Here is a 19,898-nt window from a genome sequence, read left to right as displayed (position 1 = left end):
ACCGAGAAGCCGGTGCACAGCCCGGACCGCGGCCCCGCAATCCCCAGCAGCGGCCCGAGGTTCCCCGCCACCGGGCCCAGGTCAGTTCCAACATTGGCCCTACCCTGCATGACCCTCCCCAGGGCTTCCCCCAGTACCCTCCTGCCTCTCCCCGACATGGTCGCGATCTGACCCCGGACTCTCCCACGCTAATCCGACCACGCACTAAACCCCACCACAGCCCTGGCGAAACCCCTTCCCACCCCCCCCAGCCCTGGTGCAGCCCCTTCATTTTCATCCCTCCAGCCCCAGCGCACCGCCTTCCCCCCGCCCCCAATGGCCCTGGTGCACTGCTCTTCTCCACCAGGTCCTCAGCCCCCACTGCCCCGATACAAGGCCATCCCCAGCCTCAATGCAGTTTTCCCCAGGCCGGTGCACCTCGGTTGTGCCGTGTTGTTCAGGCTACGTCCATTCACTAAGACCCCCAGCACATGCAGGACCCACAGCCTGGATCCCCTCTAGCCCCACTCACCTCCTGAGGTGCAATCACTGTTCCAGTTCCAGCAGGCAGTGCTTGGCAGCAGCTCTATTGTGCTGGACTGACTCTAATATGAGCTTTTCCCAAATGCAGACCCTGGTGCCAGTGCACACCTGTTTCCTGCGCTCACAATCAACCCAACAGTCCCCACCTGGCACTTGTCCCAACCCCAGGGCCAACAGCTGAAGCCCATCAGGGACAGCTGGGACTGCCAGGACAGCAGAGGTGTCCTCGCTCTTGAGAGCAGCTTCCTGAAAGCTCAAGGGAGAGCCCTGGGGTGCACAGAGAGGAAAAGGAAGGATTCAGAGGACAAGAGAACGAATCAAGAACTGTGGGTGCAACAAAAGGGTTTAAAAGAAAAAAAAAAGGTGATGAAAGAGGAAACAGAACAACTCTGGGGGCAGCAAAAGGCAACAGGAGAGCCATGGGACACTCAGAACACTCTGGGACAGAGGAGAACGCTAAACAGAGAACACCGTGGCATGCTGCAAAGCAAACTCAGGGCCCCAGGGCACATCAAAAGCCACTCGGGTGGCTTGGGGGCAACATAAAATGTGAATTGAGGAGTCCTAAGGACATCAGAGGACAAACAGAGCTCTGGGGCAAACAAAAATACAAAGGGCCTCAGCACACACTAACAGGGCCATAAGGCATGTCACAGAGTTTGATGCAGCTGACAGGACAGTGCCTGCAGGCTCCCCCCACCCCATGGAAACACTGTCTCCCAACTCCAGGCAGACCCTGGCCTTAGACACACAAAGGATGTTGTGGAGTGTTTAAAGCAAATCCACAATCAGTCTGGGCACCTCACACAGCCCTGGAGGGGCCCTGGCTGCCCCCACAATGATGGCAGTCACCCCCAAGAGCCTGGGCAGTGCAAGGGCAATTCCCCACAGTACTGAGTTCCCTGGGAACTGCAAGCACTCCAAAGTACAAGGAACTTGGGGACAAGCTCCTAGCCCCAGACACATCTAACCTCCTTCCCTGGCATCATCTTCAGGAAAGACAGTAGTTGGAACCACAGACATGAGTGCAAAGAATAGAGCAACTGTTTAGTGTTTTACTGTACAGAAACACCACCTGGGAGCAAATCTGGCATGGAGCTGGATGCCAGCATGCTTCCCCTTATGCATGTGCACTGCCAGTGAGCATCATGGTGGCAAGCAGGGACACAGCCTTCCCGTGGTGGTGGGTGAGGGCCGAGGCCACATGAGGTGGAGGATCTGGGGGTGCCCATGAGGTGAGCGTGTTCTTTCAAGTGGCTGCACATGTTGGGCTGCCATCTTCTGCGGAGGCCAGTAGTGCGGGGCTTGGGGTGGCGGGGACTGGGGCCTGGCTCGGCCCTGCCAGGAGCGCTGGGCAGCATCTGCGCGGCACCATGTGTGCCGGAGCGTGGGCGTGCGTTTCCCTTTGCTGTGTGTTGCCTTTAAGGCCCTGGTTCCTGCCCAGCGCAGGCCAGAGCATACGCTTGTCTCTGCAGATGCAGCCTGGACAAGCGGGGCTGCAGGCGGGCCCCAGAGTGGGGTGGCAGAAGGTCAACTCCTGTTGTGGTAGGCATGCCCCAGAGCGCTGGTGAGTCACCAGAAGCTTGAACCCTCTGGAGCAAACCTGCTGAAGGAAAACTCTAGTCAGGTACGATTAGCACAGCCCCAAGTTCTTCCCTTAAGAAGTGTGTCCAGGCAAGCGAGCGGATGGATAGAAAAAAGACGCTCCCAGACACCCTTAGGCCTCCCCCACCATCAGGTGCAGACTGAAGAATGTTGACAGGTGGAGACACAGATGGCAAACCAATTTTTTGCTCTTTTCTTCTGAGCCACCTCTCAGAACCCTCTGTATGTGCAAGATGTGGCTGGTCTGGGATAACTGCTGTGCACAATGCTTAAGGAGAACATTAACATAAAATGGCAGGCTAAGGAATAACCTAATAAAATAAATCGCTCAGGAAAAGCCTAAGAGAACACTGATGGGCTATGGGAAGCCCCAGTAATGCCACAGAAAAGAGCATACCTTTCAGGCACTTCCTCAGAACGGGAGAAACTTCTTACTCCAGCCTGTGGGAGAACAGATGCTATTAATTATGACTTTTCCTTACCAAAAGTGTTGTGAAAGCAGAAGGGACTAGAGAGGATGCGTAGAAAGTTATGGACTCTATGCAAAGTTTAAACAAACAACAATCCCCTCCTAAAGTAGAACTAGTTTAGTGCTAAGTAATAGATAAGCGTAGCTTTGAGTAATGCGAGGAGAAGCACTTATGCTGGTCATGCTGAAAACCTTGGAGAAGTTGCATCTAAAACCTGATACCCTCCTGGCCTCATCAGTCTTTTCGGTTTGTTTGGCAGGGTAATCCCCCGAGAGGGGACATCTTGAAGAGAAACAGCTAGACCTAGTGATCCAGCTGTTCATTTTCGTCATCACCTGTAAGGCAAGCATCCAAATGTAAGAGGAATCTGGGAGCTGTATCAAAAAGGTAATAGATTTGAAAGAGAGATAGGCACATCAAGTGCTGTCACTTTTCCATTGTAAAGACCGAGAGAATTGTCAGTTAAGTATGTGCATGCAAGGGTTTGAGAAAGTATACTGAAGCAGGATAAAAATAAGATTTCACAGAAGATGGCACAGATGTGCCTGGCTATCTAATAATGGGAATAATTGTGATTCTCTTAGTTACTAACTGGCATTGAACCACCTGTCCCACCTCCTTGTGGTCCCACCAGATACCCCTACTGGGCAAGCTGACTGCTTAGCCATCCCAGGTGTAACGGTGGCAACTAGTAGTTGCCTCTGTCCTATCATAGTATCCTTTCAATCTTTGTCAGTAAAGGGAGGGCCCAGTTGGCTTCCAGAAAAGATTCACAGTCACCCTTCAAGCCATTGGCCCAGTGCGATCCTTTAAAATTTGGGCGTGGTGGCAGTCTGGATGACCGTCACCAACCTGGCTCTGACCCATCTGGGGAAAACAGGTCATCCACTTACCGTACATGACGTGGCATGCTCCTATTTCGAATGGGGACAGCTTTGCTTGTCTTTACCCCATCAGCTGGTCAAGTGAGTGATGGCTGGGGGAGACCTATCCAGCAGTTCCACCTCTGAGCCAGCATCTGTGCTCTCCTGGACGTTGTAGCAGGGCGTGGGGCTCTGTGAGGCTCCCTGGCTTCACATGAGACAGCAGGGACCAAGTGGTAGACAGCCTGCCGCCTGATGTAGCTCAGTAGATCAGGCATTCCGCTTACCCTTTAATTTAAAGGCAGAGTAAAACTGTTCATATAAATGGTGAGCCTGCTCAGTGTTCTGAAACCGCTGATACCCTGTCTATGCCTTACCTGACTGTGAGCTGGAGAGATGCTGGTGCCAAGTAGCACATCTGCGGGGCCTGAGATCGGGCAGCCAAATACTATTGGCTGCACCACACTCCCAATTCTGGATTTCTGTCTAGATACAAATGCTGCTTTCATTCTCCAAATAACACTTCACTGAATGTGACACAGGCAGATGGGCCACCTACTAATTCCAACTCGGAAAAGGTTCCCTGTTTCCTGCAGTACTGCATAATCAACACGCGCTGGCAACAATGAGCACGGCAGAGCGCACTGCGCATACCCACCCCCTATTTGGCTGCAGTACTGCTCCTTCGACAGAACAGCATTGGGAGCTGCAAAGCAATGTGCACGCGCATTCCCCTCCCCCCGTGCAGTACAATAGGCGCCGCGGAACCCTGTTCCCACGCCCCAACCCCCAGTCCGGCGAGGGCAGCTCGGGCAGCCGGGACGGCGGTGCTGCTGTGCGCATGCGCGAGTCGTCGTTTTCCGCCCCCCCCCCCAAATATTTCCTTGTGGTCAGGGGAGGCGATCAGCAGTTTTCTCCGCACGGATAGCGCAGCCGCAGTGACGGAGTTGCTCCTTCCCGCTGCTCACACACGGCCCCGGACACATGGGCACGAACCGTTCTCGAAGCAGGGCGCAGCAGCTAGAGGCGGAGACTGGCTAGGCAGCCGATCAGTGAACACCAAAAAGGGGCGGGGAGCGCGGCTGGTCGCAGCAGCAGTCCGGGGAAACACGAGGCTCCGATGATCGCGGCGGGCTGCCGTGCACACGCACGTTCACCTCTCGCATGCTTTACGTACGCGGCCAACCGCGACCCGCAGTCCTCCGACGTCACCTGCTGCGCTCTGCCTGCCGCGCATGCGCCTAGAGGGCGGCCCAGCCGTGATGACGTCAGGGACGGAAGCGCTGAGTTGTGATATCCGGTCTGCCGTTCACTCGCCACTGTTGTTTGCCGAGGCTGGTTTCGTGGGTGTCCGGGATGAGTAAGCGGAAGGCCCCGCAGGAGAGCCCCAATGAGGGCATCACGGACTTCCTCACGGGTAGGTGATGGCCAGGGCGGGACGGACGGACTGTGGCGCCGTTCGGCTGCTCTAATGGTGCTTTCCCTCTTAGAGCTGGCGAACTACGAGCGGAACGTGAACCGCGCTATTCACAAGTACAACGCGTACAGGTATTGTCGCCCATCCCGGGGGCCCGATGCTCTCTGTGCTTTCCCCGCCGGCTGCCCGCCCGTCACGGGGGCCCGGGACGCTCTCCCACCACTCCCCACCGGCCGCTCACCAGTCCCGATGTTGTAGATAACTGGAACGCTCTCTCCCCAATCCCCCGCTGGGGGCCTGAGACACTCTCCCCCCCACACACACACACTCGCTGTTTGTCTGTCCCGGGGGCCTGGGACGTTCCCTTCCTCCCCCCCCCCTGCTGCTCACCTGTCTGCTCTTCTCCCCCATGCCCACTGCCTGCCACCTGTTCCGGGGTCTTGGTGCACTCCCCTGTGCTTCACTGTCATGTGAGCTGCACACAGAGGTGGCACTACTGTGGCCTGGTTTGCTCACTGACTGGTGCTGTTCCACAGAAAAGCAGCCTCTGTGATTTCCCGGTATCCCAGCAAGATCCAGAGTGGAGCTGAGGCCAAGAAGCTGGTAAGTGCCTTTAGCATGGTGGAGGTTCTCAGGTTGGTAGAAGCTCTGCAGTGCAGGGGATGTGATACCAGGTGGTGCCAGGGCCCCTGAAAGTGATAGGGGCAGTATGGGACCAGCCATGCCTGTGACAGCTCTGCCACTCTGCCCTTCTCAGGTGATGGGGTCATGGCTCTGGGGTGGAGGTAGAGTTGGCTGCAGAGGGAGCACTGTGGGGGTTTTGTAGGTGGAACTAAATGTACCTGATCTATCTGCCTGGAGCCCTACTTGTAAAAAGGCTGCTGTTGAGGAAAACTGCCCCTTTACTCCCTTACTGCCCTGCTAACTTTTGGGACGTTAGTTGTAAGAGTCAAAGCATGGCTTCAAACAACTGTTTTCAGGAAACTTTCAATACAGCACTTGATTTATGATGTTTGATGTGGCTTGCACCTTATCCTCAAGTACTGGCAGTGCTTCATTGTTTGATACTTTGTCATGGACTCTATACTGGGCTCTAAATTTTGTGTTGTAGTTCTGAGGCGTTTGTTTTTTTTTTCCCAGATACAGTGGCTGTAAATGATCTGGAAGTTAACTTGTTCTCCCCACCCTCTTCTTCCAATATTTAGGATGGAGTAGGTGCTAAAATAGCTGAAAAAATAGATGAGTTCTTATCCACTGGAAAACTACGCAAGCTGGAAAAGGTGGGCTGTTTTCCTGTGCACTCTACTTCTCAGTAGTTACTTTTCTTTGTACTTTGCAAAGTAGTCTGTTTACCTTGTGCGAAACTTCTGTGGTTGTCTTTGGAGAGACTGATGTCAAGTCTGACTGAGAGTGATGAATAGGGAATCTGTGAGGAGTAGAGACTGGGGAACAGGAAACTCAGCTGATGCCTCAAAACTACTTATTTCTGAAAATATTTTGGATAATATCATAAGCATGTAAATGTCTTCTCTGAGAACTGGAAATATGGATCTGGAAAACTGGTGTTTTGAGTTTTAAACATGCTGCTTACATTTGCATAAATAGTTAGGGCAGTTGGTTTTCAGGATTGGTACATATGACATTGCTGTGATGTACACTACTACTCTTGGTCCCATGTTGCTTTGATTTGTAGTAAGCCTCCAAAGCAGAAGCTGAGTAGGCAGTATTATCTTCTCAAGATTTTTATCTTTATTGCGAGTGAAGTACCGAAGGGTTTGGTTTGTGTTGTTTCCTTTCTCCAGATTCGTCAAGATGATACAAGTGCATCTATCAACTTCCTGACCCGAGTTACTGGCATTGGGTAAAACTTTCTTTGCTCTCCTGTATCCTGTTTGCTTGCTCTTTGCCCCTGCGTGGGGTGGGGGGGTTGCAACCATTCACTGAAGTATTGTGCTAATGACAAACTCTCTGGCCAAACTGGAGTTTAGACTGCTTTGCTGTACCGTAGGTTGCAAGCTGAAGCCTCGTTTCTTAAGAACTGGTTTAAAAATGTTTTGTTGCTGTGGCCATGAGTTGGTTTAAAGACTGATTATGTTTAAAGTAGTCCTTGTCATACATCTGATTAGATCCTAGTATTGTTATCTAAAGCAATATTCCCTATTTGGTGAGCATATTTTTTCTTTTTTCTTTAAATGATTGTATGTCACTATATAGTTGTATTGGTACTAAAAATGTACAGACCAAGCTTTGGATACCCACCTCTGCTGCCTGAAAGTACAAACTAAATGCATGTGCCAAGTGGAAGGCAAGCATCAGAAGTGACTTTAGTCTTGGTCTTGAAGAACCTAGAGGTCTAATGTTCTGTTCAGTGTTACGAGATTCTTGCTGTTTCTGATTGCAAGTTGCCTGCTCTCTCTGCAGTCCTGCTGCTGCTAGGAAGTTTGTAGAGGAAGGAATTAAGACTTTAGAAGGTAAGTATATGTCATATGTTGCGCTGACTTTGAGTCCTCAATTTATCTCCAGTAACACTGCTTCTTTCTAACTGCTTGTCTCACAGTGGTACTGTGATAGCTTTTATGCAGAGTTTTTGTTGAAAGTATCTTAAAAAAAATAAAGTTAGTGCACTGAGTAAATGCATTATACCTTCTAGAGTAAGATTCTTACAGACTGTACAGAAAATAACATAGATTTTTCCACATTGATGAATGGTCTGTTGAAGTTGGACTTTATCAGACAATGCTGTATGTGTTTTGACTTACACTGTCAGCTGTTGACCAGGCTGCCATTTAAAATGTCTTTGTTTGTGTGTGAGGTAACTATTTAGTTCAGTGTTCTTCACTTGCATCATCTTTGTGTAGTAGGAATGTTACCAGACAAATTCTGGGCCTTAAATAACTTTTATTATTCTAGATCTAAGAAAAAATGAACACAAGCTGACCCATCATCAGCGAATTGGGTTGAAGTAAGTTTTTTTTTTTTTGGGGGGGGGGGGAGGGGGGAGGGGTTGGTTGTTCTTGGGTGGAAGTTTTCGGCTTTTCTAATGGCTCTTTTTGACACTAGGATGTGATGCAAGGTTAGAGAGGCCAAATAAGGCTCTGTCTGCATGCTTTTCAGCAGTTCAGATCTTTTGGTTTATTGGCATTGAAATTCACAGGCTTATTCTCCAACTAGAAGGGAATTATTTCCAAATGGCTTTTCAGTTGGCTCATAGAGAATCACTTTAGCAAGGTTATGTTGGCAGTCTGTTTATGAAAGGGCCTTCTATCTCAGCACAGTGCTATAGAAGTGCCCTGAGGCATTTTTGTCATGCTTTGTGCAAGGTAAACCCTTTTTAATGTCTGAACTTGCGAAAGCCATGCAGAGCGTGTGCTTTTCTCTCAGTACTTACTAGTTTGAATGTTGCTTGCCAAGTGGCTGCTCCACTGTGCTGCTCCTGGAAGAACTATAGTTGTGTTAGCAGGAAGCTGCAAGTGAATTGACTAAACACTTATGTCTGGTTGGTTCTGCATGGGGCCAGCTCTAGTATTTTTGCATCAGTGGCAGAGATTAGGAATGTGTGACCTGGACAAACTGCCCACCAGTGAATAAGAAGGGCTGTGCGATGATAGTCGTCTTTGTGCTCTTTATCTGAGCCCCCTTCCTGGTGTACATCTCTCTTTATACACATGTAATATTTAAAGACAACTTTTCACTGTTAAGCAAGTATGAGATAACCCAGCTGATCCATCCAGGAATCCTACACATTAATGAATGCAATGCCCTTTAGTGGTCTTCTGGAATTGTACTCAAGTCTTGTTCTAGAGCCATTAATAAGTGCGAAACTGTAAGAATGACTTCAGTGCTATGTGGGTTTTCTGTCCCTAGCTCCACTGGAACTTGCCTGGGAGGGAAGGAAGGAAAAAAAAAAAAAAAAAAAAGGCAGTTAACTTGTCCAGAACCTTTGTCTGCAGAGCTTGAAATTGTACTTGCTGGATCATGACTGTCAGTGGATACATAGTGCTCCCAGGCTGCAGTGTTGCTGACGGTGCTTTCTGTCAATGGTTCTGGTGTGGAGATGTGAAGAGTGCATTTGCTGGTCAGGCAGGTGGTACACGATTGTTTCAGCTGGCCTTTCTTCCTCCAAAGTCATGCAGCATGCTGGCAGTCTGTTTTCTACAGCTGTGTGTAGATGTTTCAGGAGCTCTGTCTTTGGCTTCTGAGCTTCCGTTTAGATTTTGATAATGTAGGTCATCTCTTACGAAGGGTGAGTGATGTTTTCCTGTTTATTATTGATGGACTGAGTTTTGTGTTTTTGGAGAGCTATGTAAATGCATACCGGTTAGTCATATGGTAGTATTACTCCCACCTCATAGCAGCCCTTCAGGTACAGGGGAAAAATTTGCAAAGAAGCCATCTTCTAAGTTCTTCAGTTGCAAGTTGGCCCTCACTTTGCAAGATGTTGTGTTCTAAGCTGTATGTGAGAAGAAAGAGGAACTTTGTGACATGACAGTAATATAATTTGTATTGTTTATCTGATATGCATTTGACTGAAATTTTAAGATGCTACTATTGCCTTTCCCTCAGACATTTTTATACTTACGTATACAGATATTTTGAAGATTTTGAGAAAAGAATCCCAAGGAAAGAAATGCTGCAAATGCAGGTAAAGTCTTTGTCAAGGACATGAGGCAGTGAGGGTAAATGGGTAACTGACATTTCATCTTTTTTCTTTCTGTAGGAAATTGTGCTGAAAGAAGTAAAGAAGCTGGATCCAAATTATATTGCTACCGTATGTGGCAGTTTTAGACGAGGTTGGTGCCATGTGAACTTGTGTGTGTTTTAGGCTAATAAGATGCCATTTTTTTACTGATGTGCATATAACTTTAATATATGTTGCTCTCAAGACAGAGTTGATGTTGGACCCTTGTTTTTTGTTTTAGCATTAACTTGGCTGATCAGTTCAGTGATGAAACAGCTGTGCAAGTCTGAAGCAAGTCTGCCCCTCCTGGCAGTAGTGTATATAAAGTATGAATGGTTTGCTTTGTTTTAGGTTAACAGCATCTGTACTTCATTACTGTAGAGTATAGCACAAAGTTCTGGTGTGTTTGCTGAGATGTAGGGTGATACTAATTCTTCTTGATGGTTTTTGTTTTTTTTGTGTTGTTTTTAAGCAAAAGCTGTTTTTTCTTCACGATCTATTTTCCAGAAATGTCTTGGATGGTCACTGACTACTTTCTACTTTAAAAGCATGTTTACAAGAATAGTTAAGTGAATGTCCATCAAAGTTGGTATAGTTTCTGTCAAGGATGAGTGTCAGAGTTCAGGCATAAAGCTTAACTGTAACTGGTCTTGTTAAAATGGATAGTACAGTTTACAGAGGGACTTTCTTGCTTCTTACTTTCCTAGGTGCAGAGTCAAGTGGGGATATGGATGTTCTCCTAACCCATCCAAGTTTCACATCTGAGTCATCCAAACAGGTATGTTAATCTGTTATGATGAATTAGTACTCTACATTACTTCCAGAAGGGCATATTTAAATACAGAGAACGTGCTGTTTTAGACTCGTATGGCAATGTCTTGAGTCTCGTTGTTGTTGTAATAGTAAACTACTCTCTTTGAGCGATACAGTCATTTTGAGGAGTTACAGTCATTTCTCGTATCTGTATATTATGATCTTTTTTGCAGAACTATTTAGTATGCTTATCCTTTCCTCCATTTTCTTTGCTCCTTCCCCCAACCCCTCCAAATTTGTGTACTTTTATGGCCTCAGTTGTAACACTACCATAAAGCACTGATTGAAGGCAGAGGAAGCATCTCTTTTTATATAGCCACAATCTTTTGGAGAAGCAAATATCCTACTGTGGATGTAATACATCTGGGCTAACTCTGGGGTAATCTTAATGATGTTTTGTGTGTGTGTTTATAGATTCATTGCTTTGGAAATTCAAACTGGGCAACAGTTGTGTGTGTGTTTTTTTTTTTCTTTTTTATCTAATAGATTTCAGTGGAAAACTTTCTTATGGTTTTGCAATTGCCATTTTTTAGCTTTCCCCCTACATATACACACACACACACACTTTGATCTTACTGAAGTCTGTCCCTTGGCCAGACTTTACAAACAAACTGCTACAGTGATGCACTTCTATTTATGTGAGCCATTGTTTGGTAAACAAGTAAGATTCTTATTTGTAAAGTATCATTTTTTGTTGTGTTTTTTTTTTGTTGTTGTTGTTGCTATTCCTAGTCAAAACTCTTGCATCAAGTTGTAGAACAACTAGAAGAAATCAGCTTTGTCACAGATGTGCTGTCTAAAGGTGACACAAAATTCATGGTAAGGATTTTTGGGATGTCAGGGATGTGATGGGGTTATGTCTCAAAACAGAAGCTAGGGTGTGCGTGTAAAATGTTCTTTAAAGACTGAGTTGTGACTTTTTTTTCTCCTAATAAAATTTTGGTAGTTATTGCTTAGGGAATCTCTCTTGTAAAGGCTTCAGGGTTATAAAGTCTACAGGTATTTATGTAGCTGTTGCTGTTCAGCTGAGTTCTGAATCTCATTGAAATAATCTTTGTAACTATGTTGACTCTATCTCTGTTTTGCCTAATGGTTTCCCCTGAAGGCTATGTCACACCTTCAGCCTTACATATCATTTTTATTAATCTGTCTTAAAGATCTTGAAACAGTCTCTGATTTCAGGTGTATCTTTACTTTTCATCTAATACATAATATATTTTTCTCCTTACTTGTGTCTTATTATTCATCATAGCTCGTTGTTTTCCCCACTTACTGCATTATCGTTTTAAGTGATTACAGACTAGATATATAAAACAAAAAACAACTAAAGTTAATTATAGAGGGATTGCAAGTCAGTTTGAAGTGAAAAGTGCTAGAAAAATTCTCAAATTTTCTTTTTTTCACTTCTATAGGCTCAAGCTTTGTTTCTGTTTTCCGTAAGCTGTTGTGATTTACATCTGTGCGTAGAGAAGAGCCTGATAATTAAGGAAGAGGAATGAAAAATAAGAGTCTTGTGGTCCTTCCTGCTCTAATACCAATTTAAGTAGTTATAGACCAAGTTGAACTATAGTCCTCTTAGCAATATAAAACAGTGATACACAATACTATTTGATATCTGGCTGTTTTATTAATCTATTTAAGTAATCAGTTCAGTAGGGATTTACCTTGTCTCTCCAGGATGACTGATGATCAACTCAGAACTGCATTCTTTTGGAGATATGCATTTCAAAAGGTTGCTTGGGGCAGGGACTGAGAATTATTCAAACCCTATGGGACTGAAATTTTGTTTTATTTTGAATTTCTTGCTTTCTCACAGGGTGTATGTCAGCTGCCAAATAAAGAAGATGGAGCAGCCTATCCACATAGGAGAATTGATATCCGGTAAACCTTTATTTAAAAAAAAAAAAAAAAAAAAGAAGAAGGGGCGGCAGGGGGGAGAAAATTTTGTCTCACTGGTACATCATAGGCTTTTGTTTGATGTTGTAAGTTCTCGCCTCTGTTTTCCTACAGAGAGTATGACAATTAGTAGTCTACTTTCTTCATGCAGTATGGAAGGCACTGAACAGCTGCCAGTCTTTACATCAGGTTACTAGCAAGAATGCTGTATTTTGACTCATGAATGCAAAACAGGTTCCTTCATATCCATTTTCTGAATTGCAACCACTTTATCATGCTGCTTTGATGATAGTTTTTAACAGGAATGCCAGCATCATAAACATGCAGTGGTTGTACACCAACAATTTATAGGCTGGGGCAGTTGTGCTGTACCTTTCTTTGATACGTGTTTCATTCTTGCATCAGGCTTCTTTGAAAATGAAGTGTTAAAAAAAAAAAAAAAAAAAAAAAAAAAAAAAAAAAAAACAGAATATGTGCAGTTAAGTAGGCAGTAAATATAGAAGAATTTCTGAATCCTAAATGGTTTGTAACTTCATATTTTCCTAATTCCATACTTTCATTCTTATTCCAGGCTCATTCCGAAAGATCAGTATTACTGTGGTGTACTATATTTCACAGGCAGTGATATATTCAATAAGAATATGAGAACTCATGCTCTGGAAATGGGTTTCACAATCAACGAGTACACAATCCGTCCCCTGGGCATCACAGGTCAGTTCAGGCCTTTATGCAGCATGTTCTTTCTACTTACATGCTCTGTGTGATTGTCTCTTTAAACTCTTTTCTTGGTATATTGGAAATGCTTTGGACGATACTGTAGTTTACTAAATTTTTTTCACTGTGTTCCTTCTGAAATTGGATGCCACTGTAGCGGAGAGAGGCAACTTATGTAAAGGCAGCATGAAGTCACCTCTTTGGCCCAGCTCATCTATTTTAGAGTTTTATTACCCATAAAGACTGGGTCTTTGAATGTTGTGCATAGCACATACTTGGTTTTGCACTCTTTCAACAAGATTTGTGATGTCCTTCAGTTGTAATCTTTTGCAGAGTGAGTGGGCTGATCATATATATGCATTATATGCATATTCTCTCTCTTTTTTTTTTTTTTTTTTGGGGGGGGTACATAAGCATGTACCCCTAAAGATAATTGGATAACTTGTCTCTTTTGGCTGAGTGGGAGTTAATAGCTAAACACCTTTCTGACTGTGAGAATGCCTGGGGTTTCTGTGCAAATCTGTTTGGTTTACAGCAGTTTGTCTTAATCTTGCAATGCATTTGGCAGTTCAGGGCAGTACCTTTCCAATCTGTAATATGCTTGCAGGAGTTGCTGGGGAGGCTCTACCAGTAGAATGTGAAAAAGACATCTTTGACTACATTCAGTGGAAGTACCGAGAGCCAGAGGATCGGAATGAATAGCTGCTTGTCTGGGTTTGTGACATAGTGAGACGTTTTCATAGCTTTTCATGAAGAGATCAAGTGCATATTAATTTCTTGCTCGCTATTTCAAAAAGTACATTACTGGTGCTTTAAGTCTATGGCACCAGAGTAACAGGTAGTGAAGACTAAATCCTGTAATATCTCATTTTGATACCTTTCTCTTATAAAGTCTTTTAAAGCAGGTTAAAGCACTTGTTGTACTGTTTTGTTTAATTGAATGAACCATGATTCCAAGAAAAACATGCAGTAAATGGGTATGGTAGTCAGACACCTTGGAGAAAGTGTCTTGTCAATAAATGTATGGGGATTTTCTTGTTTGTTCTTATGATTATGCAATTTGTCATTTTTGACTGCAGAGCATCTTGGAATGTTCAAATGAAAGTCTTGCCAATGCAGACTTCTAGCATAAATAGCTTGAGTATATAATGTACAGCATCTGTGCACAGCAGCAGGTCCTTCATGAATAATCATAGATCAGATTATGCAATGGCAGTGAATTAGTACTTGCCCTGTACTGTTGCACTTAGAATTAAACATACACAGTTCTGAAGTTTCCGCCTGAGACTGGTTCATCCCATATATAAATACGAGGAAATTAAAAGGATTTTAATAGGATGTTGTTGTTATAGCACTTAAATCTCAGACTTTGCACGTTTTTATTTCTGCTTAAAAACATTAGAATATCTAAGATGTGTGCATGAGACATCAACAGCATCAAGAGCAAATGTCTCAAATTCCAGTGCTGAAGTTGCATGTTACAAAATACAAAATCATTATCTTTGGTGCTATTGAAATACTACTCCTTTGAGTGACTACAGAATGTGACTACAGAATGAATATAACACAAAGGCCAGGCATAACTAATAAGTTTCTGTACAATTTCAGGTTCAAGAGCAGATAAAGATACTATACTAGATATCTGAAATACCTGGAGCAAACAAGAAAAGGAAATAGGGTAGATGTCTCCAGAAAATATGTTCCAGTCTTGAAGTGGGATTTTTAAATGATTATTTGTGAATTGTGATGACTGGTTTAAGAAACATTTAGTAATGGAGAAATCTCCTGGGGTGGTGGTTTCCATTATGAAACTTAAGCATAGTATAATTATGCACATAATATATGATAATAGTTAAGGGTGATTTTGCTATAAAGATTGAAGCATCTAGAGTTTACTGAATTATTCCTCAGGGTTTTGAAAGAAAAAAAAATTAATCTGCTTGCCTAGGGAGAAGGGAGAACAATCTTCTAACACTGGGACAGCCTATTTGACATGCTGCTGTGTACCATTTGGACTTGTTGGCTGTAGGGCAGTTGGGTGCTCTGTCTGTCTTAGAGGCTGGTATTTCGTTACTTGTTCTTGTTGGCCCTTGCAAGAAGGATACCTGAATTAGTAGCACAGTATGCAAATAACTGAAGTAAAAGGCATATCCTTTCTTGTTCTTTTGGTTTGTGTTTTTAATATCTGAGGGGGGGGGTTGACAGGTGCTCAGATATGATCATTGTGCTTCTGCACTGACTGGTGTTAACAAGACAAACTGAAGCCAAAGTCACAGCGCTGAGTTACTTCTGGATGTTGAGCAATGTCTTTGCCCTTGCTGGGAGCAGACATGTCCTTCTCTAAGTTGTGTGGCTTATGCATCTTGGTCCAGAAATGGTGTGCACAGCAACGCCCAGAAGCACAGTGCGAAGCATGAAGACAGCTCTCCCTCTTGATCTGCAATAAGTAGCACATAACCTGCCCTTCTGTCCTGTCTTCAGCCACAGTGTCTTGTCCACAAACTTCTTCTGGCTGCTGTACCTGTGAAGAACTACTTTTCAACATGCCCTGGCCATGGATTGATTACCTTCTTCCCCAACCTGTTTCTGTCTGTCTTTCTCTATTCAGCCCCATCTACCATACTGAAATGTTTTAAGAGATCTGGAGCAAATCCTAATGTTTCCATGCTTTCCTGGGTAAGAAACAGATCAGCATGCATGCTGAAGTGTGATTTCTTCCAGGAAAGCTTTCATGCTCTGTGTGGACACTTACGCAGCATCTTGGAAAGTAGTTCTTGTTTACTGGCTAAATTTCCATTATGGGTTTGGGTAGATATGCAGAAACTCTTATATGCATGTGAAAATTAATCTTGATATATCAAGGGATTATTTTCTGCTTCCACTGCCCTAGCCTTCCTGGTAAGTTCACCATTTTAAAAGTTGTTGTGTGTTTTTTATCAAATAGTGTATCTGCTAAGGTCTTCCATATATAATTTTTTCAACTGAAACTTGCTGTAAGAACTACTGCTGTAGCTTTTAAAACTGTAAGGACACACACCTTTAGTCTGCTTGTGCAGAGATTTTTTTTTCCTCCTTTTTTTAATGCATAATTATCTCTTGGCACCTTTAATTAGTATGTGGTTGCATATTCTTTGCTCAGGTTCTTCAGAATGTGTTTTATTTCTTAATGTATCCATTTCTGCAGCTCAGTAAGCAGGTGCATGAATGCTTGTAGTGCTATGTTGTGTATTTAGCTCTTAGTGTAATCAGCTTGTGGCATAGTGTAATGGGCAAATAACTGTTTTTAGGTGTTGAGAGTTTCTGAGAGTTTTGTGTTGCTTGAGGAAAGCAGTAGCAGAAGGCATTCTGTTTCTTTCCGTTCATCAGAATGTGCCTGTGCACATTCACCAGATTACTGTTACAAGAATTGTGCAATGATCTCATTCTTGTAGTCTAAAACAAGAGCATTATTGTATGTAAGAATGTAAGGCTTACATTCTTAAACACATGCTTTTGTCAGGATGGACCTTTCTGCTATTTATGAAGTAAAGGAACTCTCAGAACAGCACACTGCATGTGTACTTCTGATTGAGTGTCATAGGAGGTGCCTGAGAGCAATAAATAGCCAAGTGTTCCAGATAATGCAATCACTGGAAGAGGAGAAATGGCAGCAAGTTTCTCTAGAGAGAGTAGAATAAAGAGGACAAAATCCTAATGGGAGATTGTACACTCTCTAAATATGCTTGATATCCTCCCTTGTGATGTATTTCTCCTGTTAGGTTGAAATACTTAACTTTTTTTTTTCCTCCCTTAAGATGCATCCCTCCATCCTTTCCTTAAAATGTTACCTTTACTGTTTTGCATCTGATACCTGCTTTCTTAAAATAATTATTTTGATTCTGAAACATTCTTTTATCAAGCCTTTGTTCAGCTGGGGTAACTTCTTCAGGCTGACTATAGACTTCTGATGCAAAGAGGAGCAATATAGCTATAGATATTGGTAGAAGGTTTGATATAGATGTAACTTGCTCCAAACAGGCGTAACTTCTGTACCTAGAGAGAATAAAACAACCTTTTTTAATTTTTTTCCCCCCTTCTCTCCCTCTTTGGATATTTAGTTCAAATACTCAGAATTCCATACCTGCATAAATTGTAAACTTAAAGGCAGACAGCTCAATTATCGACAAAGATCTGATTCCATTTTTGACATGAGGAATAATTTGGAGAGGGGATGGGACATCAAAACTTCATCCAAAAATTCTGGTGATGAACAATGTTATGTCTCTCGTTTTAACAATTATTCTCAAATACACCTATCTTAAATATATAAAACTATCTAATGTAGGCTTTTGTCAGACAGCTATTTTAATCCAGAAGCAGCAATCCTGCCTCTGAAGACTGATAATGGATAGGTTGCTCCTCTTTTGGTTAACTAGGAGAAGATTGATTAAGAAAATGAACTTTGGAATTGCTGTAGGCATTCTACCCCTCACAACTTCAAATTGCTCTGCTAGCTCTCTCGTACTGTTTCTAGTTGTCTGCATCTTATTTAATATACATACAGCAGGTTGAGACATTTGTTATGGTTGGCAGTGTACTGAATTCCTTATAAAGAAGTAATGTCATTTCCTGTTAATATTTGTATCTCCCTTACTCTCTTTATGTTAAACCTCTCAATGCTGTGCTGAGGTTGACGCTAAGCTGTTTTTACTTCTAAGTCCTTTCATCATGGCCACATGCTAATGTGACCCCTGTCCTGTAGCATGTGATTCATGCTCTTTGTTCCTAAATATGCTGTAGTACTATCAGTTGTGGGGTTCTAAATTTTTTTCAACTTGCCATTACTCAGAAGTCCAGTATGAGTAACTGATGCATTTCTATCGTTCCAATAGAGTCAGTAAGCCTTTTTATCTGTAAACCTGACAACTATTATTCTATAACTTCTCTTAAATCACTTTGCAAGGTAACCAATATTTTGGACTAGAGAGCGTGTCTCATCAAGATAGCATTACTTGTCTTTGAGACAGTGATTTTTATTGGTTAACTTCTTGAAATTATCAGCTAGTTTAATTCATGTATTATAGAGCATCAGTATGGTGCGTATTACTATTTTTTATTTGAATACCATGTGGGAGTAAGGCAAATGCATTACAGATTTGGAAGCTTAACAAGATAACTTTAATATTCAAGACTTATTTTCTACATCGTCAAATTCACTAATGCTAATGCTACAACCATCTCTTTTGGATAATGATTAGGTCTACTGTCTCTCTTTTATGAGAGCAGAGAGGAGTTTGCATCTTTATTAACCAACTACTTAACCTGATTAATCATCAAACACTGATGTAATATATTTTTTCCTCATCTGTCTTGAGCTTACTATTACCTTCTTACTTGTTCTTATATAATTACTGTGGACTGTTCTTAGTAATGAAGACTATAGATTGATACGTGATCTTTTCCCTTTATTTTCTTCTGTATTTTCTAGGGGGAATTTTGATCCATTATCTGTGAATGTTCCTCATCACTAATACATGCAGTGGTATGTAAGGTGAAAGTTGGTTTGGTAGTATGTGAAGTCTTCCAGTGCCTCACAGTAAAGATATTTAAATGATGTATTCAGTGTTTTCTTCAATAATAAGTAGGAATTAACAAAGTGAGAATTCCATCATGTATGTATAATCCTGTTTGATTCTTGGCTGTCATTCAAGTAGCATTAAAAAGCTGTAACAGAAGCTTACCATGTCTACAAATGTTCTCTGGGCAGCATATAGTACAATCAGCACACATTTACACATCCGTCATAATCCTCAACTGGTAGCACAGAAGGGTGCTTTATGTTTTAAGGAAAATTTGACCTTGCAGTCTCTCCCCACAGTGCATACTGAACTCTTCTGGGAGGAAGAAAAACAGAACAAAAACTATGTTAAGTGCATGCTGTAGCCTTTCCTGCACCCTCCACTAGCCCCTGTTCTTGGCTGCCTTGTAGTTTTTTTGTGTGTGGTTTGCGTTTTGTTCCTCCCTTCTCCTGCTCCCATTGGAGCACAAAATAACTGGTAATAGCAGGAGGCAGTTGCTATACACTCTGTGCAGGTCATTCAAAATCTGTAGAGGTGGGTGTATGCTGTACTGTTTGTGCATATATAATCTTACACGTGCAAACTAGCATTTTGGGTTTGTCAGTGATACTGTCTGTGTTTTTTTTTTCTGCCCACTTTGCAGGGACTTATTTCAAAAGCAGGTAAGGCAGGAGGTAGGGCGGTAAAGTTTTTTTTTAAAAAAAAAAAAAGAAAAAGAAAACCGGATGAGCTGCTCTTAGTTAAATTTTAGTTGAATGGGCTAACGAAGGAGCAGGATCAGATGCAGATTCAAATCCTCCACTTTTTTTTTCCTTTTCCCCATCAGCCCTTGCCAAATGCTTTGCTCTCCGACGAGCAGAGCAAGCAGCAGGCAAATTCTGACAATTCATCAAGTTATACATATCAAACTTGGTGTGAGCCAACTATCCCTGCTTGAGCCTAGCAGCGTCATCCACCTCGGCCTGCTGTAGGGCATTTAGTTACCTCACCTGCCGTCTGAGGCGCAGCTTGTTACATCTGCCTGGAGGTGGTTGAATCTAGAGCTGGCCCTCAGGCCTTAGCTCCTCTTTCTCCTGCCTGGAAGTGATGCTCGCAGGCTGCGCAGCAGAGAGACCCTCCTCACTCCCCCGGGCCTGCTCAGGCTGGGGGCCGCCAGGAGAAGCAGCTACGGTCAAGATAAAGGAGCTTCCGCGCGGCAGCCGTTTCTCCTGCCGCTCGCGAGACCTCAGAGCAGGGGCGCTGCCAGCCCCCTCAGGCCACCTGCCGAGGCGCGCGGCGGCGGCGGCAGCCTTCGCGCATGCGCAGAGCTGCGGGCGCGCGCCGCGCTGGGGGGGAGGGGGCGGTGCCCGGCTAAGAGAGGCG

General features: G+C 43.7%; 1 protein-coding gene and 2 long non-coding RNA genes across 9 annotated transcripts in view; 1 reads left to right on the top strand and 2 right to left on the bottom strand.

Annotated features, from left to right (window-relative positions):
* The window catches only part of POLB (DNA polymerase beta), an 18,721-nt gene extending 29 nt beyond the window's left edge, over positions 1 to 18,692 (top strand). The window contains exons 1-16 of one of the 3 annotated variants that reach the window (XM_062597039.1): positions 1 to 80; positions 2,857 to 2,984; positions 4,795 to 4,877; positions 4,951 to 5,008; positions 5,414 to 5,480; positions 6,083 to 6,157; positions 6,680 to 6,738; positions 7,299 to 7,348; positions 7,788 to 7,839; positions 9,465 to 9,519; positions 9,595 to 9,667; positions 10,263 to 10,333; positions 11,101 to 11,187; positions 12,185 to 12,249; positions 12,836 to 12,975; positions 13,586 to 18,692. The exon at positions 1 to 80 is cut by the window's left edge and continues 29 nt beyond it. In XM_062597039.1, the coding sequence (XP_062453023.1) occupies positions 4,817 to 4,877; positions 4,951 to 5,008; positions 5,414 to 5,480; positions 6,083 to 6,157; positions 6,680 to 6,738; positions 7,299 to 7,348; positions 7,788 to 7,839; positions 9,465 to 9,519; positions 9,595 to 9,667; positions 10,263 to 10,333; positions 11,101 to 11,187; positions 12,185 to 12,249; positions 12,836 to 12,975; positions 13,586 to 13,680 (1,008 nt within the window). In that variant the 5' untranslated portion in view covers positions 1 to 80; positions 2,857 to 2,984; positions 4,795 to 4,816 and the 3' untranslated portion in view covers positions 13,681 to 18,692. Of the gene's footprint in view, positions 81 to 2,856; positions 2,985 to 4,658; positions 4,878 to 4,950; positions 5,009 to 5,413; positions 5,481 to 6,082; positions 6,158 to 6,679; positions 6,739 to 7,298; positions 7,349 to 7,787; positions 7,840 to 9,464; positions 9,520 to 9,594; positions 9,668 to 10,262; positions 10,334 to 11,100; positions 11,188 to 12,184; positions 12,250 to 12,835; positions 12,976 to 13,585 lie in introns of all 3 variants that reach the window. The other 2 variants (XM_062597040.1, XM_062597038.1) reach the window with 2 other exon arrangements.
* Positions 1,564 to 4,707, bottom strand: LOC134152019 (uncharacterized). Of its 5 annotated transcripts, none has more exons than XR_009960955.1 (3): positions 3,491 to 4,705; positions 2,525 to 2,932; positions 1,564 to 2,125 (listed from the first exon to the last, which is right to left on the bottom strand). It is a non-coding gene; the product is annotated as an uncharacterized LOC134152019 (long non-coding RNA). The 5 variants fall into 5 exon arrangements; XR_009960957.1 differs by having other exon boundaries at positions 2,525 to 2,568; XR_009960956.1 differs by having other exon boundaries at positions 2,525 to 3,748; positions 3,838 to 4,705.
* LOC134152020 (uncharacterized) lies at positions 16,479 to 19,800 on the bottom strand. Its single transcript, XR_009960958.1, has 3 exons — positions 19,526 to 19,800; positions 18,699 to 18,851; positions 16,479 to 17,010 (listed from the first exon to the last, which is right to left on the bottom strand). It is a non-coding gene; the product is annotated as an uncharacterized LOC134152020 (long non-coding RNA).
* Positions 19,801 to 19,898: the final 98 nt, after the last annotated feature.

Source organism: Rhea pennata, chromosome 28, assembly GCF_028389875.1.
Source record: "Rhea pennata isolate bPtePen1 chromosome 28, bPtePen1.pri, whole genome shotgun sequence".
Taxonomy (NCBI): domain Eukaryota; kingdom Metazoa; phylum Chordata; class Aves; order Rheiformes; family Rheidae; genus Rhea; species Rhea pennata.
The sequence above is the reverse complement of the archived record's forward strand: the minus strand, read 5'-3'. Positions and strand labels throughout refer to the sequence as shown.